Below are 19,554 nucleotides of genomic sequence, written 5' to 3'. Positions count from 1 at the left end.
CAATAGAATTTTTAAAATATCAATTATATTATTTAATACAATTGTATTAAATGTAGTGTGCCTCTTCCTATCTCCCTCACTAAATTATAAGTGCCCCAATATAGGTACAAGACCTTAGTCATAACTCTACCTTTTAATATACTACCTTGCACACAAAGGGGATTCTACAAATATGCGCTAAATGAAATGAGAAATGTGATCTCTCCTAAAGCAAAAATAATCTATTTTCAACAGAGCATCAAAAATAATGTTCTCAGAACAATGTATGACAGGTTCCTCATGTATCATGTATCAAGACTATAGTATGTATCAGGACTTCATTTGCATTTAGCATTGATTTTTCTATTGTATGCACGTACATTTTGTTTGCATCTATTCCTGTTTTCAATAACACGTTGTGTGCATCTATTCCGGTTTTCACACATTGCACACATTGTATGCATCTATTCCTGTTTTTAATAACCTCATATGCATATGAATAAGGAAGACCTTCAAAGAATTGATGCATTTGAGTTAGTGTTGGAGGAGAATATTAAAAGTACCAAGGACTGACAAAAGAACAAACTAATACATCATGCTTGGAAATGTGGAGGGTCGAGTCGGAGAAAAAGAGGAACACCCCCAATGAGATGGATTGGCACTGTGGCAGCAGTAATGGGCTCATGCATAGCAATGATTATGAGGCTGGCACAAGACCAGGCAGTGTTTACTTCTGTTGTGTATAGGTTCGCTATGAGTCAGTACTGCCCTCAATGGCACTTAACAACAACAAATTCCTCGGTTGATTGAAACACTTCAATCACAAAAGTAAAAATATTAAATGATCACACAGACATAAAATATATAGATATCATATGCAAATGTTAGAGGCGAAAGTTTGTTAGTGGTTTCCAGGACTGCGTGGGAGACAGGAAGTAAGTGAAACTTATGTCTGTTAAGGGTGATGGGAAAAACTGAAAATTGACAGAGGTGATGGTTTGAACAACATTATAAACATTATTAACATCATTAAATTGTACATGTAAAATGCTGAAATGCCAAAATGTTTTGCTGTATATGAAGGGACTTCAAAAAGTTTGTGATAAATGGGTTAAGAACATAAAGGAATTTTGACACAAGCTTTTTGATGCCCCCTTGTAAATATATCTACCATACAAAAAATAATTTTCTCTAATGCTAATAGAAAGTATAACATGGCAATTTCACATATTAGACAAGTTACACATTTAAATATTATAGATATCAAAACTATAATATTTTAAAAAGCTTCTTAATGTACTCATTATAGGATAAATACTGGACTTTTCTAACGAAAAGGTCGGCGGTTCAAACCCATCAGTTGCTCTTAGGAAACACTAGACAGGGTCCCTATGAATCAGAATCAATTTAATGGCACATAACAACAATCAGCCCCTTTAAGGAAAGCGTATGGTGGCTCTGTAGGATAAGAATTGAACTGTGAATCACAAGACCAGTGGTTCGAACCCAACAGCCGATCCATGGAAGAAAAATGAGGTTTTCTACTCCTGCAAAGATTTATAAGTCAGAAATAGTCAATGGCACTTAACAACAACAACAAGCTACTTTAAAAGGATCCCTGATGACATACTGGGTTAAGCATTGGGTTGTTAACTGTCCTATTGTTATTATAATTAACAGCCCCCATTTGAAATATTATAGTATAACTAACAACCCCAATGGAAATATTATAGTATAATTAACAGCCCCCATTTGAAATATTATAGCACTTTCCCCAAAACCTTATCCTATGGAAAAATAATAAACTTCTTACAAAAACCTTGAAGGCCAGAGTAACCCAAAGACACCTGATCAAACAGGATAAAACTTAGCCCATCCATACAACCAAGATAAGGGTTTATTGGTGGGTTTACTCCCACTTACAGGATAAGGGTCTGCTGGAATTTATCACCTCAGCTGACAAGTCTTTGTGTTCTAACTGCTCTGTGTTTCTTGTATAAAACCCTGTTACCCTCCTCACTTAGGGGTTGGAGTGATTTGGGCTTGAGCTGACACTCTGGCCAACAGCTTTAAACTTTGCTCTCTAAGTTTTCTGAGTTGAGTTCTTTCTGATTTGAGCTGCCACACTATAGAGTCCCAAAGAGTCAGAATTCACTCCTCATTGACTCCTTTGGATTTAGTTTAAGTCACTTTAATAAACACGACGTTTACCCACACCCTGAAGTTGTTGGAAACTCTCAAAATTTTTAGAATAAAGATATTAGAAATAGTGTGTGTTTGTGAACAGGAAAAGGCAAAACTATTCACTGACCTCTCTGGCCAGGAAACAAGCTAAAATGTTAAAGAGGTTACTGAGTGGGACCAATCCTCTACGCCCAGGAGTCAAACTAGAATGTTAATCAGGCTCCTGAGCAGAACCAATCCTCTGGTTTCCCTACTGTCTTCAAACAGGTACGCAACCTAACCCCTGCCCTGATTCTGCCCTGTATTCCATGCTCAGAATCTGGAGAAGCTAGGTCCTCTGACGCAGGTAACTTAACAGAATCTGAAACTTGACTTCACCTGTCTGAGTGGCCTTAGTTTCTTTGACAATGGATCAAGAACTGCTAAGTCACTCTTGGGCCCAGGGCTGCTGAGACACCCTCGAGTCTAAAACTGCTGTAACATTTGCTCCTTCAAGAACTATCTGTGAGCAGCAATGAGTGGGAAAGAAAGTAAGACTCTGAGGAAGGAAAGTAAGGGCAGTATGGTTAATTCATGTTCAGCTACAGAACCTACACTGGCTTTCTTACAGATCCTGCCACTTGTTCGGTGTTATGAAAACTGGAAGCTGTATAGCATTAAAATTTGTTTTCACTCTCCTATATGTGTAGTGTAGTGGCTACGAATCGGGCTGCGAACCTTAAGGTCAGCGGTTCGAAACTACCAGCTGCTCCGCGGGAGAAAGATGAGGCTTTCTACTCCCGTAAAGATTTACACCCTCGGAAACCCTGTACAGGGTCGCTATGGGTCGGAACCGACTCGACGGCACTTAACAACAACAACAACAACAATATGTGTCTAAAATATACCATAATGCTCAATCAAAAAAGACTCATCTGTTCTGATTTGTTAGCAAGGTAAAAGCAGTGGTTTTTAAGAGCCGTCGAGTTGGTTCCAACCCATAGTGACCCTGTATAGGGTTTCCAAGGAGCAGCTGGTGAGCTTGAATGGCCAACCTTACAGTTCAAATGGCTTTGCAGTCTGGAGCATTAACCCACAGAACCACACCATACAAAGTTAAGATAATCAGAGTTAGAGTAAAGAAAGCTCAACATTCTGTTCAGTGAGTACATGAAAACTTTTATAAGATTTTTGTTTGCTTTTACTTTGGTTTGATTGGTGTTGGCAGCAGAAATAAGAATTTGCTTCTAATGTAAACGATTAGCTCTACTAGCTGCTGTACAGAATAGCAGGAAATTCTCTTGATGAATTAACAGTTATATTAAGTGTCAACAGCTAAAACAAAACATCAGCAGCAGTAGTAACAACAAAAACTGAATAAACCATAAATAAATAAATAAATAAATCAAAACTCAACACACTATTATGGCTTGGCTCATGTTCCCAAACAGATATGTTTAAGCCTTACCCACCAATAACTCTGCATATGAGCTTACTTGGACATAACACCTTTGAAGATGCAAATAGTTATGTTCACATAAGGTCAAACTGGAGTAGGATGCGCTTTGATCCAAAATGAGTTGTGTTTTTATTAGAAAAGGAAAGGCATGAAGAGTGATTGATCTGTGATGATGGATGGTGCAGGTAAAAATTGGAGTGACAGTGTTACAAAAAAAGGAAATCCGTACAGTCTGCACTTGCTGATAACCTGAATTTGACCTTACAATCTCCAGAACTGTGAGACAATAAATTTCTGTCGCTTGAATTCACCCAGTTAGTGGTACTTTGTTACGGCAGCACAAGGAAACTAATACACAAGAACTACATTAAGAGATTTCTGGGAAGATGTTGATATAAACAGACCACCATTCTGACACTTCCACAAAAATAAAACAAGAAATATAAAAATATTTGGCTTCAAGAGACTCTGAATAAAGGAGCTGAAGAAAGGAACAGGGAACTTTAGAGGGGCAAGAATCAATGAGCCAACAAGTTGTATAAGGTAAAAACAAAAACTATTCCGCACATCATGACTGCAACTCCCCACAGCCATCAGTGCTCCTAGCTGCTGTGAAGTGCTAAAGTGATCCTAGACAAAGAGCCTATTTCCCAAATAACCACATACCCTACCTGTACAATTTTCCAGGACTTCAAGCTTCTGCTCTGAAATCAACGAGGTAGACCTTCACTGGAGTCTGTGTCAGCATGTCCCTAACCTTGACACTGTTGGCTGCAAGGCTACTGTAGACTGTTATAGAACATTCCCTGCAGTACTGTCAGCTGTCTTAGTCAATACTCTACCTGCCTCCATGAGCATCTTATAGCTCAGGCCTTTGAAACCAACAGAACTCTCAATTTGGGTTTCCCTGAACCCTTTCTGGTTGGCACTGAAGACTGCTTAACTGAAGTTGCAATGTATTCAAAAGCAGGTATCTTTAGAGGAGGCAATACTCCCAATCACCATTCTACAAGGAGGGCTATGACAACAGCAAGTTAGAAAGTCCAGGGGATCATTTAGAGCATAACAATCCATCCCCCAGGCAGTAACTGTCAACTACAAGGCAAATAAGAACTCCTACAGAAAGTTCATCACAGCGGACAAAGGAGAAGGGACATCTGCCACCATAGGACCACTGGGGCTCTGAAACCAATAAAACAGATCTCTTAGAGGTTCTTTTGGGGAGTGTCATCCTCTCATACTCCTGGAAAGAGGAAAGTCACCTTACGCTTTGTCTGAAAAGTAGCTCAGATGGACTCAACCCTTACAAAGTAGGGAAGGAACCCTTGAGCAAAACTGGAGTGTAATACACATTCACAAAGAGAGATTACTCTGAAAATGTGGTGTGATTATACAAACAGAGAAAGGAAGGGAGTACTGGTGTGGCGCTGTAGAATGAGCACTAGATTACAAGGTCACTTTGAAATGAAAGGTTGGCAGTTCAAATTCACTAGCTGTTCCTATGAAACCTTATAAAAGGTCAATAAAAGTTGAAAGGGCTCTGTAGAATAAGCACTAGACCTCAAGGTTAATTTGAACAATGTCGGCGGATCAAATTCACCAGGCACTCCTTGGAAACCCTATGCTGGGTCACTATGAGTTGGAACTAACGCCACAGCACTTAACAACATCAACAATGAGTTAGAACCGGCTCCACTGCACTTAACAACAAACAATAACAGCTTGAGAGAACTGAGACCCCTAGTGGAAAGATTGATTAGTGAATGATTCCTCATCTGAGTAATTATTTGTTGTTGTTGTTAAGTGCCATGGAGTCAGTTTTGACTCATAGCGATCCTGTACAGGGGTTTCCTAGGCTGTAAGTCTTTACGGGAGAAGAAAGCCTCATCTTTCTCCTGCGGAACAGCTGGTAATTTTGAACTGCGGACCTTAAGGTTCGCAGCCCGATTCATAACTATAACAGCTGATAAAAGGCCTCTTGTCTGTAGTATTTGAGGGAGAATGAAAGCTGAAAGGAATATCTGAAACTTTTAAATTCTCATCTAACCAGGGAGGGGAAAGGAGCTATTATAGACAGGGAAAGAAAATGGAAACCAAAGACAGTAGTGTCCACACCCCCAAGTTACTTGCAGAAAGCAGAGTGGGAAAATTTTCAAATACTGGAGAAAACTGAGACCTAACCCTTGAAAATGTCAATACCCCAACAAACATCACAAGACATAAAAAGGAAGAAGAAACAATGACCCATCAAAATGAACATGATGAAAAGAATGGAAGTGTATATTGTTGCTAAGTGCATTACAGTGGGTTCCAACCCATAGTGACCCATTCTAGGGCTGCTGGGTTTCAACAGCCGACCTTGCAGTTAATGACCCAGTGCTTATTCAACAGAGCCACACGAGGACTAGGAAAAAGTGCATCTACAGATGAACAATAACAAACAAAATGGAACACTGTAATGTTGCTGTTTTAAAGTTCCCTCAAGTGAGTTCTGACACACAGCAATACTCTGTAGTGTTTCCAAGGTGGTAAACATTTGAAGGGAGGAGAAAGCCTCATCTTAAATATGTGGGGAGGCTGGTGGACTCGAACCAATGACATTAAGGTTTGCAATCCAGGGCTTGTCTTCCAGAACCCCCCAAATATAATTTTAGTTCTAACAATTTTACGTAGAAAAATGCTTAACATTAAACATAATTGTAGAATTATGGGATAACGTGGACAAAAAGTACACTACGTATGATTTCCAAAGAGTGGTTGGTGGGTTGGAACTTCCAGTCTTGCAGTTAGCAGTCCAATATTAATCCTACAGCACCACACGCTAAGTTGTTGTTGTTGTTAGGTACCATCGAGTCGGTACCAACTCGTAGCGACCCTATGCACAATAGAACAAAACATTGCTGTGTCCTGGGCCAACATCATAGTAGACTCTCAAAAAAATTAAATATTAAGAGGGAATTCTGAAAGCAGTGAGAAAGAAGCAAGAAATTGCATACAAAGGATCTCCAATAACATTAAGTACTGGTTTCCCTCAGAAACATCATTGGAGACCACAACGCAATGAAAAAGACAAATGATAAAGCGATTGCTGAAAGAAAAATTCTGTCAACCAAGAATACTCTATCTAGTAAAGCTATGTCTATATTTTACTATATCTAGTAAAGAATGTCAAAGCATTCCCAGATGATGAGGAGAGGAGAATGTTAATATCCACCAGATTGGTTCTACAAAAATACTAATGGGAGTTCTACAGACAGAAAGGAAAAGACATCAAAAAGTTAATTCAAAGCTATTTATAAAAAGAAACGTCCTTAATAAAGGAAAATACATGGACAGGTAACAGGGCTAGTTATAAGGTATTCATGTTTGATAATTCTAATTGTGCTGTCCTTCCTGTTTCCTATTAACAAATACATAAAATGCTAGGATAAATTTTTCTATAGTACAATAAATATAAAAATTTAATCAATGATAACAATAACAAAAATGTGGAAAGGAATGATATATAGTATGTCTTGTACATTATTGAAAGTTAAATTAGTGATAACTTATATTACAATGTTATAAGTTGTTGCTGTTCTTAAGTGTCGTCGAGTTGGTTCCAACTCATAGTGACTCTATATAGGGTTTCTGAGGAGTGGCTGGTGGGTTTGAACTCTTGCCCTAGTGGTTCACAGTCCTGTGCTGATCCTACATCACCACATCAGGAATCCAGAGGGAGATTAGAATCCTATATGGTGGTGGTTATATGTCGTGGATTCAGTTCCAACTCATAGCAACTCTGTATAGGGTTTCTGAGGCTGTAAATCTTTATGGTAGCAGAAAGTCTCATCTTTCTCCTGCTGGTAGTTTTGAATTTCTGACCTTGAGGTTAGTATCCCGACTTGTAACCACTACATTACATCCTATATTGTTACCACTTAACAAAAAAATAGGGGGAGAAACCTAAAAATTATTCCCTACAATAAGCCAACAAAACACAAAAGCATGCAGCAGTAAATAACAAAGGCAAAGAAGGCTTAAAACATACAACAAAACAAATACCAAAATGGCAAAAGAAAGTAACTTTTATCAATAATTAGTGACTGCAAATGGACTAATATCCTATTCAAAAGGCAGACAGAAGCAGAATGGATGGAAAAAACATATCTTAGATCAACAAGTAGCTTGAAATTAAAAGGATGGAAAAAAATATTCCATGCAAGTAATAACCAAAAGAAAACAGGAAGGGTTGGGGAGGAGGAGGAGAGATGGCAAATTTAATATCAAAGTAGAATTTAAGGCAAAAATCGGTTAGACAAGACAGAGACATACATTCTACAGTAATCAATGGGTAATTAAGACAATGTAGCAAATCAAAAAATTGATGAATATATATGCATCTAACATTGCTGTTGCTGTTAGATGCCATCGACTCGGTACCAACTGATAGTGACCCTATGCACAACAGAACGAAACACTGCCTGATCCTGGGCCAACCTCACTGTTGGAGCATCTAAATATATAAAAGCAAATGCTGATAAACTGAAGAAAGAACTAGATAGCACAACAATAGTGTGCTATCTAACTTGATACACCACTCTGAATGTTGGACTCAACATAAAAAAAGATCAAGGAAATAAAGGAACTGAATAATACTATAAACTAACTAGACTTAACACACATATATAATAGAACCAAACCCAAACCCGCTGCCATCAAGTCGATTCCGACTCATAGCAACCCTATGTAGTGTTTCTGAGGCTGCAAATATTTACGGAAGCTGAAAACTTCATCTTTCTTCCATGAAGAAGCTGGTAGATTCAAAACGCGGAATTTGAAGTTCGAAGCTCAACACACAGCCCACTACACCATCAGGGATCCTTATATATAGAACACCTCATACTTAAACAGGACAATATATGTTCTACTACAGTGCACATGGATCATTCTCCAGGATAGATCATATGCTAAGTCACAAATCTATCTTGTTAATATAAAAAGAGTTAAATCATGCAAAGTATTTTCATGATCATGAGGTTAAGCTAGAAATCATTAACAAAAATAAAGACAGAGAAAATACTAAAAGACAGAAAGGAACAACAAATTGTTAAACTACTAAACAGTCAATGGGGAAAGCATAAACTTCCAAAAGTCAAATAAAAATGAAAACCAACATACTAAAACCTAAGACGGGAACTAATAGCAATGAATGCCTACATGATAAAAGAAGAAAAATCTCATATCACATCCTAATTTAACAACTACCAGAACTAGAAGAAGAACAAATTAAGTCAAAGTCTACCAGAAAAAAAGGAAGTAACAAAGATCAGAGAATAAACAAAAATAATAAATAGAATCAATAAAACCAGAAGTTGATTGTTTGGAAAAGGTCAGTAAAACTGACAAACCCCTAACTACACTGACAATGAAAAAAAAAAAGAGAAAAGATGAAAACAACAATAATAAGAAATGAGAGAGGGGACATACATTACAATTTATCAGGAAGAAATACAGAGCAATATGACAGAAGATAATGAATTACACAGCAACGAAGGCGACAATCCAGATTAAAAGGACAAAGTCATAGAAGCACACACCTTCCCAAATGGAATCAAAACAAAATAGAAAGTCTCAACATATCCATAAAAAATGAAGATATTGAAACAGTGATAAAAAATCATGGACCAACGAGATGGCTGCACTGGGGAATTCTACCAATCAGAGAATAGATCCTCTGTACAACAGAACAAAACAATGTCCCATTCCTCTGTACAACAGAACAAAACAATGTCCCATCCTGGGCCAACCTCACAATTGTCGCCATGCTTAAGCCCACTGGTGCTGTCATTGGAGGGAATCTTCTCTTATTTTCTGACCTTCCACCCTACCAAACACCGATATCTTTCTCCAGCTACTTTCTCCTGACAGTATGTCCAAAGTATCAGAGACGAAGTTTGGCCATCCTGGCCTCCAAGGAGCACTCTGGCTGCACTTCTTCCAACACAGATCTGTTGCTTCCTCCAACAACATAGCTAAAAAGCATCAATTCTTTTATGATCTTCCTTATTCACTGTCCAGCTTGCGCATGCATATGAGATTATTGAAAATACCATGGCTTGGGTCAGGCGCACCTTAGTCCTCAAGCTGACATCTTTGCTCTTCAACACTATAAAAAGGTCTTTGTGCAGCAGATTTGCCCAATGCAAATAAGACGTTTGATTTCTTGACTGCTGCTTTCATGAGTGTTAACAGTTGATCCAAGAAGAATGAAGTCCTTGACAACTTCAATCTTTTCTCTGTTGAAAAGAAGGTTGTTTATTGATCCACTGGTGAGGATTTTTGTTTTCTTTACATTAAGATGCAATCCATACTGAAGGCTGTGCTCTTTGATCTTCATCAGTAAATATTTTAAGTCTTTTCACTTTCAGCAAGCAAGGCTATATCATCTGCATTTTGCAGGTTGTTAATGAGTCTTCCTCCAATCCCGATGCCATGTTTTTCTTCATACAACCCAGCTTCTCGGTTTATTTGCTCAGCATACAGGTTGAATAAGTATGGTGAAAGAATACAATCCTGTCACACACCTTTCTCAATTTTAAACCATTCAGTGTCTCATGTTCTGTTTGTACAACTGCCTCTTGGTCCATGTATAGATTCTTCATGAGCACAATTAAGTGTTCCAGAATACTCATACTTCGCAATGTTGTCCATAGCTTGTCAGGGACTGTTGTTGTTTTTATGTGCCGTCGAGTCAGTTCCGACTTATAGTGACCCTGTACAGGGTTTCTGAGGCTGTAAATCTTCACAGGAGCAGAAAGTCTCCTCTTTCTCCCAAGGGTGATAATCTTATGTGTCTAATTGCCACCATGAAAAAATGCTTCTTTTGCCTTGAAAACAGAACAACTAAATGATACCTGGCTATCATTACTACCCAGTTTGACCAATTCCACAGAAGAATCAAGATCAAAAGGAGGAAAATGTTGGTAAGAATATCCAATTCTGATGAACTCCAGACTTTCCATCTATAAACTTCTTGAACTATTGCCCTGACATAATCTTTAAACCGTACATGTATAAATGCCCCCTAAAATACTGATGTGGGTCTTTGGGTTAATATGCTAGACTGCCAGGTCAGTTTAACCACAAGATTGGTGATTCATACTCACCAGCCACTGCTAGGATACCCTATACCGGGTTGCTATGAGTCAGAATGGACTTGAAGGCACTTAACAATAACAAAAACATCTTAAACCCAAACAAAAGTTTTGCTTAGCTAGCAAAAATGATTAGCCTTGACCATTATACTCTTTTTTAAGAACTATCTATATGTGCCTACAAGGAGCTCTGGTAGCGTAGTGGTTACCAATTGGGCTGCAAACCTTAAGGTCAGCAGTTCGAAACTACCAGCCGTTTCACAAGAGAAAGATGAGACTTTCTGCTCCCATAAGGATTTACAGCCTCAGAAACCCTGCACAGGGTCGCTATGGGTCGGAACCGACTCGATGGTACTTAACAACAACAACAATATGTGCTTAGGACTCTTGATGTGGCACTGTAGTTGCAGCACTAGACTGTAAACCACAAGGTCAGCAATTCAAACTCACAAGCTACTTTACGAAAGTCCTATACAGAATTGATATGAGTCGGAACCGACGCGACAGTACTTAATAAAACAATATATGTGATCAAACTGACAAACAGACAAAAGTAGTACGTAAGAACATTAGGGGCAGTGTGTTTATGTTAATAAGGGGGAAAATAACTCAGAAAAGGATGGGAAAATACTTGTACAACTCCAAGAATGCAATAAAAGACATTAAACAGTACATGTAGAAACTGTTGGACATACTCATTAAATGTTTTACTTTGTATATTCTCTGCAACAAAAAATTAGAAAAAAGTTAATAAAATTTTATTTAGTTTTTAAAAATAAATGACCAAAATCAAGTAAAATGAAAGAGAAAGGGGATTAATATTTTTTAAGCGCCTGCTAGGTATCAAGCACAACCCTCGTATGGTGCTGTGGGTTAATGCACTGGACTGCAAAGTCGATTTGAATTACAAGGTTGGTGGTTCAAGCTCACCAGCTGCTCCTTGGAAACCCTATACAGGCTCGCTATGGGTGAGAGCTGACTCAACAGCACTTACCAACAGATATCAAGCACAGGGCTGAGTGCTTTACACATATATAACCTCATTTAATTTTTAAAAAATTACTAGGTAAACATTGTTATTTTCAAGGGCCATCTAGTTGATTCTAACTCATTGTGACCCTGTTATATGGTTTCACTAGGGTTGAACCACCTCTCTTGAACTTCAAACCAATTTTGTGGTCCAGTACTTTAACTTACAGCAACACAACAGGAATCCAGGTAAGCATTAGTATACTCATTTTACGGATAAAAAAAATTCAGTCTCAGAGGTTACAGGATTCACAGTTGAAATGCAAATACATGTGATGCCATTTCTTTCGGCTTTCCCCACAATATCACAGACTCTTCTACAGAATCACTCTCATGGATTTACACTTACCTCTATGTCTCTAAGGACCTCTGGTAGCATAGTGGTTAGGAGTCGGGCTGCTAACCTCAAGGTCAGCAGCTCGAAACTACCAGCCGTTCTGCAGGAGAAAGATGAGCCTTTCTACTTCTGTAAAGATTTACAGCCTTGGAAACCCTATATAGGTTCACTATGAGTCAGAACCAACTCCACGTCACACTACTACCACCTATATTTCAAACTTCACTTTCTTAATTCATAAAATAAAGATGTGGAGCTTAAGAATTTATAATGAACAGAGTAACTTCAAAATTTTATGGATCTCTGATTCCTTAGGTAACCAATACAAATATATGAGCACAATAGCAACTGCTCAATAGGAAATGGGCAAAACCGTGCAAAACCAAGAGAAGCACTTACACAGAAGAAAAGAAACGGATATGGCTTATGCTTAGATAAAATGCGGCTCAACTTGACCCATGATTTTAAAAGTACCATTTAAAATACCAATGATGTACGATGTTCACATCTTACACTATCAAAGGTTATAAGAAAAAAGATACACGCTTGGTGGGGCCCTAAATCAACACAAACACTTAAGAAAGGAATTTGGCAGTATGTATATAAACTTGAATGCACAAAGCATTTTATCTAGCAATTTCACTTTGAGAATTTATCCTAATTACACACTAACAAAGGCATATATATAGAAACATGTTCACAGCAGCAAGTTCAAAATTGAGCTGATCTAAATGTCCATCACCAACGGACTGCATAAATAAATTACGACATGCCCATCAAACAGAATTCGATGCAGCATGTAAAGAGAACACAGTAGATTAATACATACCACTATGGAATAATATCTAAGATATATTAGGTAAAAACAGCAATGCATTAAAAAAAAGAATATTAAGTACACATACTCCTCTAGAAATAGACTATTTTTACGAAGTGATTAAAAAAGTAATAAATAATAGTTGTCTCTTTGAAGAAGCTGCACGTCTCAGATTAAGTGACATTTTTTTGATCCATACATTTCTGTTTACCACATACATACTTTCCTATAAGCATATATAACTGTTTTTCAAATTTAAAAAGGGATTATAATAAACAATCATATCTAGAGTCACTGAAACTCCTTCAAGTGAGAATTATATCAGAACATAAAAAATAATAGAACTAATCTTAAGAATAATCAAAAAGAAAATTCTTCAGAATATTCTAACAACCTAAAATTTTTGTGTGTATGGGTATTTGAGCATGATGAGGAAAAGAGAGAACTTCAACCTAGGAGAATAACAAATACAGCAAAAGCACCTCCAGGATTCCAGCAGGGATGAAAGGGAATAATTTTCATCCTGCTTTTGCTCTGTCTCTGAATCTTTCAAAATTCACACACTCACGTTGTAGGGAATGTTATGACAAATCAGACAAAATGAATGAAAAGGGTGCTAATTACAAGTGAACAAGAGTGTAGAATATATTAATTTCTCTGTATTTACTCATTTACTGAAAACTTTTATGCTTAGTTGGACTATCACTTCTGCATTCAAGAGGAAAATTGTAATGCTAAAATAAAATACCAAAACTTTATGATTCATAATGATTAACATTGAAACTGAGAATTACCTATGTAGAACCAAAAATATGTATGAAATTCAAAAGAGGCTACAGATCTACCTAACAACCAGGGGGCTCTACAATCAAATCAATATGGTATACTTCTTAGATATTAGCTATAAACATTATTTGTTTAGACAAAAATAGAAAATATCCTAGGAAACCAAAATGATAAGCAGTGCAAATGAATGAGGAAAGACTACTGAAGCACCTTATTCCAATTTCATTTAAATTTCTGAACCATCAACATTCTGCTACATTATCTCTTAGATAGCAAATCAACAAGCTCATCTCCTTTGTTCGTAATAAGAAATTTCATTATCAACAGGTATAAAACACACATTACACAACAGAAATAAAACTTGTATTATCAGATCAATGAAACTAACAAAGAAAAACAAGTGTTTTTCTTCCATAGTTCCCAGGTAAAATGTAGATATTGTTAATCACTTTATGTTTCACCCTGTAGAGTAGGAAAAAATTACACCTATATACATTATAGACATTTTTAGCAAAGCACAGAATCCCAATATATCAAGAACAGAAGTTCACATTTAAAAAATTAAAACGTACCTTTCATCTGCGTAGCAAAATTCAGTGCCAATTTTGCAAAAAGATCTGGATTTTCAAACTTTTCTTCCTTAACTTTTAACCAGAAACAATTTTCAGATAATTCTTTGGGCTCAATCTGAAACAAACATAAAAAAGATTTGTTTCTATTCAGTTTAAAACTTTGTAGTAGTGTACAATGGGTAACAATTTCAGTAGTAACATAACCATTTTGTTTAATATGAAACATGTGTTTTTTTTCTGTATTTTATGGTAGTTTCTTTATTCAACTGCCGAATAAAATAGGTTTGTTGTTGTTGTTGTTGTTATGTGCTGTGGAGTCGGTTCCGACTCACAGCGATCCTGTACAGGGTTTCCGAGGCTGTAAATCTTTACGGGAGTAGAAAGCCTCATCTTTCTCCCGTGGAACAGCTGGTAGTTTTGAACTGCTGAGCTTGTGGTTCGCAACCCGATTCGTAACCACTACGCTACCAGAGCTCCTTAAAATAGGTTTACAATCTATTTTTAAAAAGCCCATTTAAATATACATCTTTGGGAATTATAATGATGTACAGAAAAATTCACTAGGAGTAGGTCTTACAGCAAATAACATTTCTAAACATCTTCTATTGGAAGAAGTCTTAAACATACATAATTAAATCCCTCCTCCTCCAATGGCCTTGTACGGCAGGAGAAAGATGAGGCTTTCTGCTTCCGTAAAGATTTGCAGCCTCAGAAACCATATGCAGGGTCGCTATGAGTTGGAACCGACTCCACAGCACACCACTACTAACTACCACACACCACTACCAATGCCTTGCTCCTAGAATTTTTTTTTTTTAATAGGAAAATTGAAACTCAGTACTTAGAACTGAGAGTTCATGGACTAAAATAACAGCAATTAACAAAGTAATTACGGTTAACTTGCTTAGTTTTTGTAATAACCCTTTTAAATAGAGCTTATTATTCTCTCCAGAGTAACAATGGAGAAACAGAGGCTCAGAAATTTGAAGCACACACTCAAGGCTACACACACAACGGTAAGTGACAAAGGTGAGAGAAAAATGAAGGAAGTGTATCTCCAAAGAATTATGAGCTTAACCACTTCACTAAAACTCAGGATTACAACTCTATTCTTTACAATAAATCTTCATGATCTGTGATGTGCAAACACCCTAAGATTGTATGTTAACTTCTTAATTAATAAACAAATCATTACATTTACACATATAGATAACTGGACCAACAGAATATGGAGCATATATTTTGGTAGATTTTGTCTCCTCAAAAGAACTATGTAATAAAGCAATTCCTCATTTGCTTCTATGAGTAAAGTATGAATGGATGCTAAATTTTATAACAGACTTGCCTTTAATTCTGGTCCAATCAATTTACTACAGAGGTATGGTAGGTTTTGTCTTTAGATTAGTTATTTTCCCCAAATGATGGTTTGAATAATTGTATTTTCATAAGATTAGTTCACTTCTATTTAATGGAGACTGTATTAATTTCTATATGAAGCTTATATAAAAAAACATGTTTAAAGGCATTTTAATGACAAAGAAAAGTAAGATGCAGAAGAAAATGCTTTTCTCATATCAAAAAACAAAATGGTTATGTCACTACTGAAATTGGTGCCTACTGTACACTATCACAAAGTTTAAAACTCCATGGAAACAGCATTCTTGGAGAGCAGTAATAAATAAGGCTCAACAACTTTAAAGATAATATTTAAGAATATTATACTACATCACGTTAATGACACTATAATTATAAACAACTGTTTCTCATTTGTGGATGCATTTTGATTATTATTCTTTATATCATTTAATTAATTTCTTTTACAATCACCATAATTTTTACGTCTCTATAAGGTTTCCAATTACCTACATCAGGAGTGGGGAACCTTTTTTATGCCAAGGGCCTTTTAGATATTTATAGCATCATTCACAAGCCACATAAAATTAACAAACTAAAAATCAGCCTGCTATATTTGTTTAAACATTTAATTAACTAACCCAAAAAAATCCTATACAGAGTTGCTATGAGTCGGTATTAACTCGATGTCTCTAGCCAATACCAATAACAATGTGGCACTGTAGGATTAGCAATGCACTGGACTTCAAACCACAAGGTCAGCAGTTCAAACTCACCAGCTGTTCATCGGAAAACCTACACAGGGTCTCTATGAATCCGAACCAATTCAATGGCACATAATAACAACAAAAATGGGGCTCTGTAAGATAAAACACTGGACTGCAAGGTCAGTTTGAACCACAACAATGTGATGGCTGGAACTGAGGTTGCCTTGGCAGGCCAAACCAAATGATTTTGCGGGCATTATATATGGTTCATGGGCCATTCCCCACCCCTATTCAAGATGAGGCTTTCTAATCCTGCAAAGATTTAAAGCCTCAGAAACCCTATACAAGATCACTGTAAATCTGAACCAACAAATTACTGAAAGATGAACACAAGATGCACAAACAAAAGCAAAAGAGTCAGTCACCACATTCTCATACATCATATACTAGTTATATGTAACAATGTGGTTATTCGCACATTGATAACTTAGAAAAAGCCCAAACAAAGCAAAACAAAGACCCTCTAGAAGTATTACCTTTGACCAATTGATTCTCTTCATAGACACTTCAGGCTTATATAATTTCTTCTGCTTCATTCCATAAGGTAGATCAAGTGGTACTTGTGGGGGAACAGGAACCCCTCCAAGGGGTGGTGGTGGAGGAGGTCCTCCAAACATAGGTGGTGGTGGTGGTATTCCACCCATCCCAGGTAAAGGAGGTGGAGGTGGAGGAGGAGGAGGACCTTGGCCAGGCAGAGGTGGTGGAGGTGGTGGTGGTGGTGGTGGTGGTGATGGCCCAGTACCTGGCAATGGAGGTGGTGGAGGAGGAATTCCTGATGAACTTGAGAGTGAGGTCCCCTGCAATACAAATAATGCAATGTTCAAAAGATTATAATAAAATATAACAGCAACAAATAGACATTTGTAGTTTTGTTTGTTTAAAGATTCTATTCTCTTTATGTGGCACTGCAGGATAATCAGCTGGATTTCAAGGTCTTTTACTCTGACCCTCCACGTTACCAACCATGATACCCCTCCCTCCCCAGTGACTGGTCCTTCCTCACAGTATGTCCAAAGCATGAGAGATGAAGTCTGGCCATCCTGGCCTCCAAGGAGCATTCTGGGTACACTTAATCCAACACTTATCTGTTTGTTCTTTTGACAACCCATGTACTCCGAATATTCTCCAACACCATAATTCAAAAGCATCGATTCTTCTATGATAATCCTTATTGACTGTACAACTTTCACATGCATATGAGGTTATTGAAAATATCATGGCTTGGGTCAGGCGTACCTTAATCCTCAAGCTGACACCTTTGTTCTTCAACACTTTAAAAAGGTGTTGTACAGCAGATTTCCCTAAGGCATATTTCCCTAAGGTTGTTTGATTTCTTGATGCTGCTTCCATGAGTATTGATGGTTAATCCAAGAAAAGTGAAGTCTTTAACAATGTCAATCTTTTCTCAATTGATAAGAATGTTGTTTATTGGTCTAGAGATAAGGATTTTTGATTTCTTTACATTGAGATGCAATTTATACTGAACGCTATGGTTTCCGATCTTCATAAGTAAGTATTTTAAGTGCTCTTCTCTTTCAGCAAACAAGGTTGTATCATCTGAATACTGCAGGTTGTTAATAAGTCTTTCTCCAATCCTGACGCCGCATTTTTCTTCATGTACCCCAGCTTCTCAGATTATTTGTTCACCATACATGTTGAATATGTATGGTGAAAGAATACAACCCTGTCACACACCTTTCCTAATTTTAAACCACTCAGGGTTCCCATGTTCTGTTTGAACAAACAGCCCCTTGGTCCAGGTCCAGGTTCCTCATGAACACAATTAAGTGTTCAGGAATACTCATACTTTGCAATGTTGTCCATAGCTTGTCATGATCACAATTGAAGGCCTTTGCGTAGTCAATACAGCACAGGTAAACATCTTTCTGGTATTCTCTGCTTTCAGCAATGATATCCCTCGTTCCACGGCCTCTTCAGAATCTGGCTTGAACCTACGGGAGTTCTCTGTCAATATATGCTTGCAGCCGTTTCTGTATTTGTGTAAAACTTTACTCGCATGGGATATCAAACATATTGTCTGGTAATTTCTGCATTCCGTTGGGTCACCTCTGTTTGGAATGGGCACAAATACGGATCTCTTCCAATCAGTTGGCTAGATAGTTGTCTTCCAAATTTCTCGGCATAGATGAGTGAATGCCTCCATTGCCACCTCAATCACTTTCTTGAAATATTTCAATTTTTATTCCATCAATTCCCAGTGCCTTATTCTTTGCCAATTCCTTAAATGCACCTTGGACTTCTTCTTCAGTATCACTGGCTCTTGATCATATGCTACCTCTTGAATTCATTGAACATCGATCATCTCCTTTTGGTACAGTGACTTTGTATATCCTTCCATCTTCTTGTCACGCTTTCTGCATCATTCAATAATTTGCCCAGAGAATCCTTTAATACCAAAAGTCAAACCTTGAATTTTTTCTTCAGTTACATCTGCTTGAGAAATGTTGAGCGTGTTCTTCCCTTTTAATTTTCTAACTGCAGATATTTGCACATTTCATTGCAATATTTGACTTTGTCTTCTCCAGTTGACCTTTGAAATTTTCTTTTCACCTCTCGTTCCTCTACATTGGAGAGAAACTTTCAGAGTCTCTTCTGACATCCATTTTGATCGTAACCTTTTCTCTTGTCTTATTAATGACTTTTTGCTTTCTTCCTGTATGATGTTCTTGATGTCATCCCACAACTCTTCTGGTCTTTGGTCTTTAGTATTTAATGTATCAAATCTGTTCTTCAGATGATCTCTAAATTCTTGTGGGATATATTCAAGGACATATTTTGGTTCTCGTGGATCTGTTTTCATTTTTTTCAGCTTCAGTCTGAATGTGTATATGAGGAATTGGTGATCTGTTCCTCAATCTGCCCTGGCCTTGTTTTGGCTGATGATATGGAGCTTTCCCACCATCTCTTACCACAGAAGCAGTCAATTTGATTTCTGTGTATTCCATATGGTAAGGTCCATGTGTCTAATCTTCTCTTATGCTGTCTAAAGAAGGTATTTGAAATACATAAATCATTGGTTTTGCAGAATTCTATCATGCAATCTCCAGCATCATTTCTATCACCAAGGCCATATTTTCCAACTACTGATCCTTCCTCTTTGTTTGCAACCTTTGCATTCCAATCACCATTAATGAT

At 37.3% G+C, this 19,554-nt stretch overlaps 1 protein-coding gene across 1 annotated transcript in view; it reads right to left on the bottom strand.

Moving 5' to 3' along the window:
* Window positions 1–19,554, bottom strand: part of DIAPH2 (diaphanous-related formin 2) — a 1,391,152-nt gene that overhangs the window by 916,213 nt on the left and 455,385 nt on the right. The window contains exons 16-17 of the mRNA XM_006872015.1: window positions 16,875–17,195; window positions 14,279–14,393 (exon numbers count right to left, since the gene is read on the bottom strand). Of these exons, the coding sequence (XP_006872077.1) occupies window positions 14,279–14,393; window positions 16,875–17,195 (436 nt within the window). The remainder of the gene's footprint in view (window positions 1–14,278; window positions 14,394–16,874; window positions 17,196–19,554) is intronic.

This window comes from Chrysochloris asiatica, unplaced genomic scaffold (assembly GCF_000296735.1).
Source record: "Chrysochloris asiatica unplaced genomic scaffold, ChrAsi1.0 scaffold00180, whole genome shotgun sequence".
Lineage (NCBI taxonomy): Eukaryota > Metazoa > Chordata > Mammalia > Afrosoricida > Chrysochloridae > Chrysochloris > Chrysochloris asiatica.
This window is presented reverse-complemented; position numbering and strand designations above follow the sequence as displayed.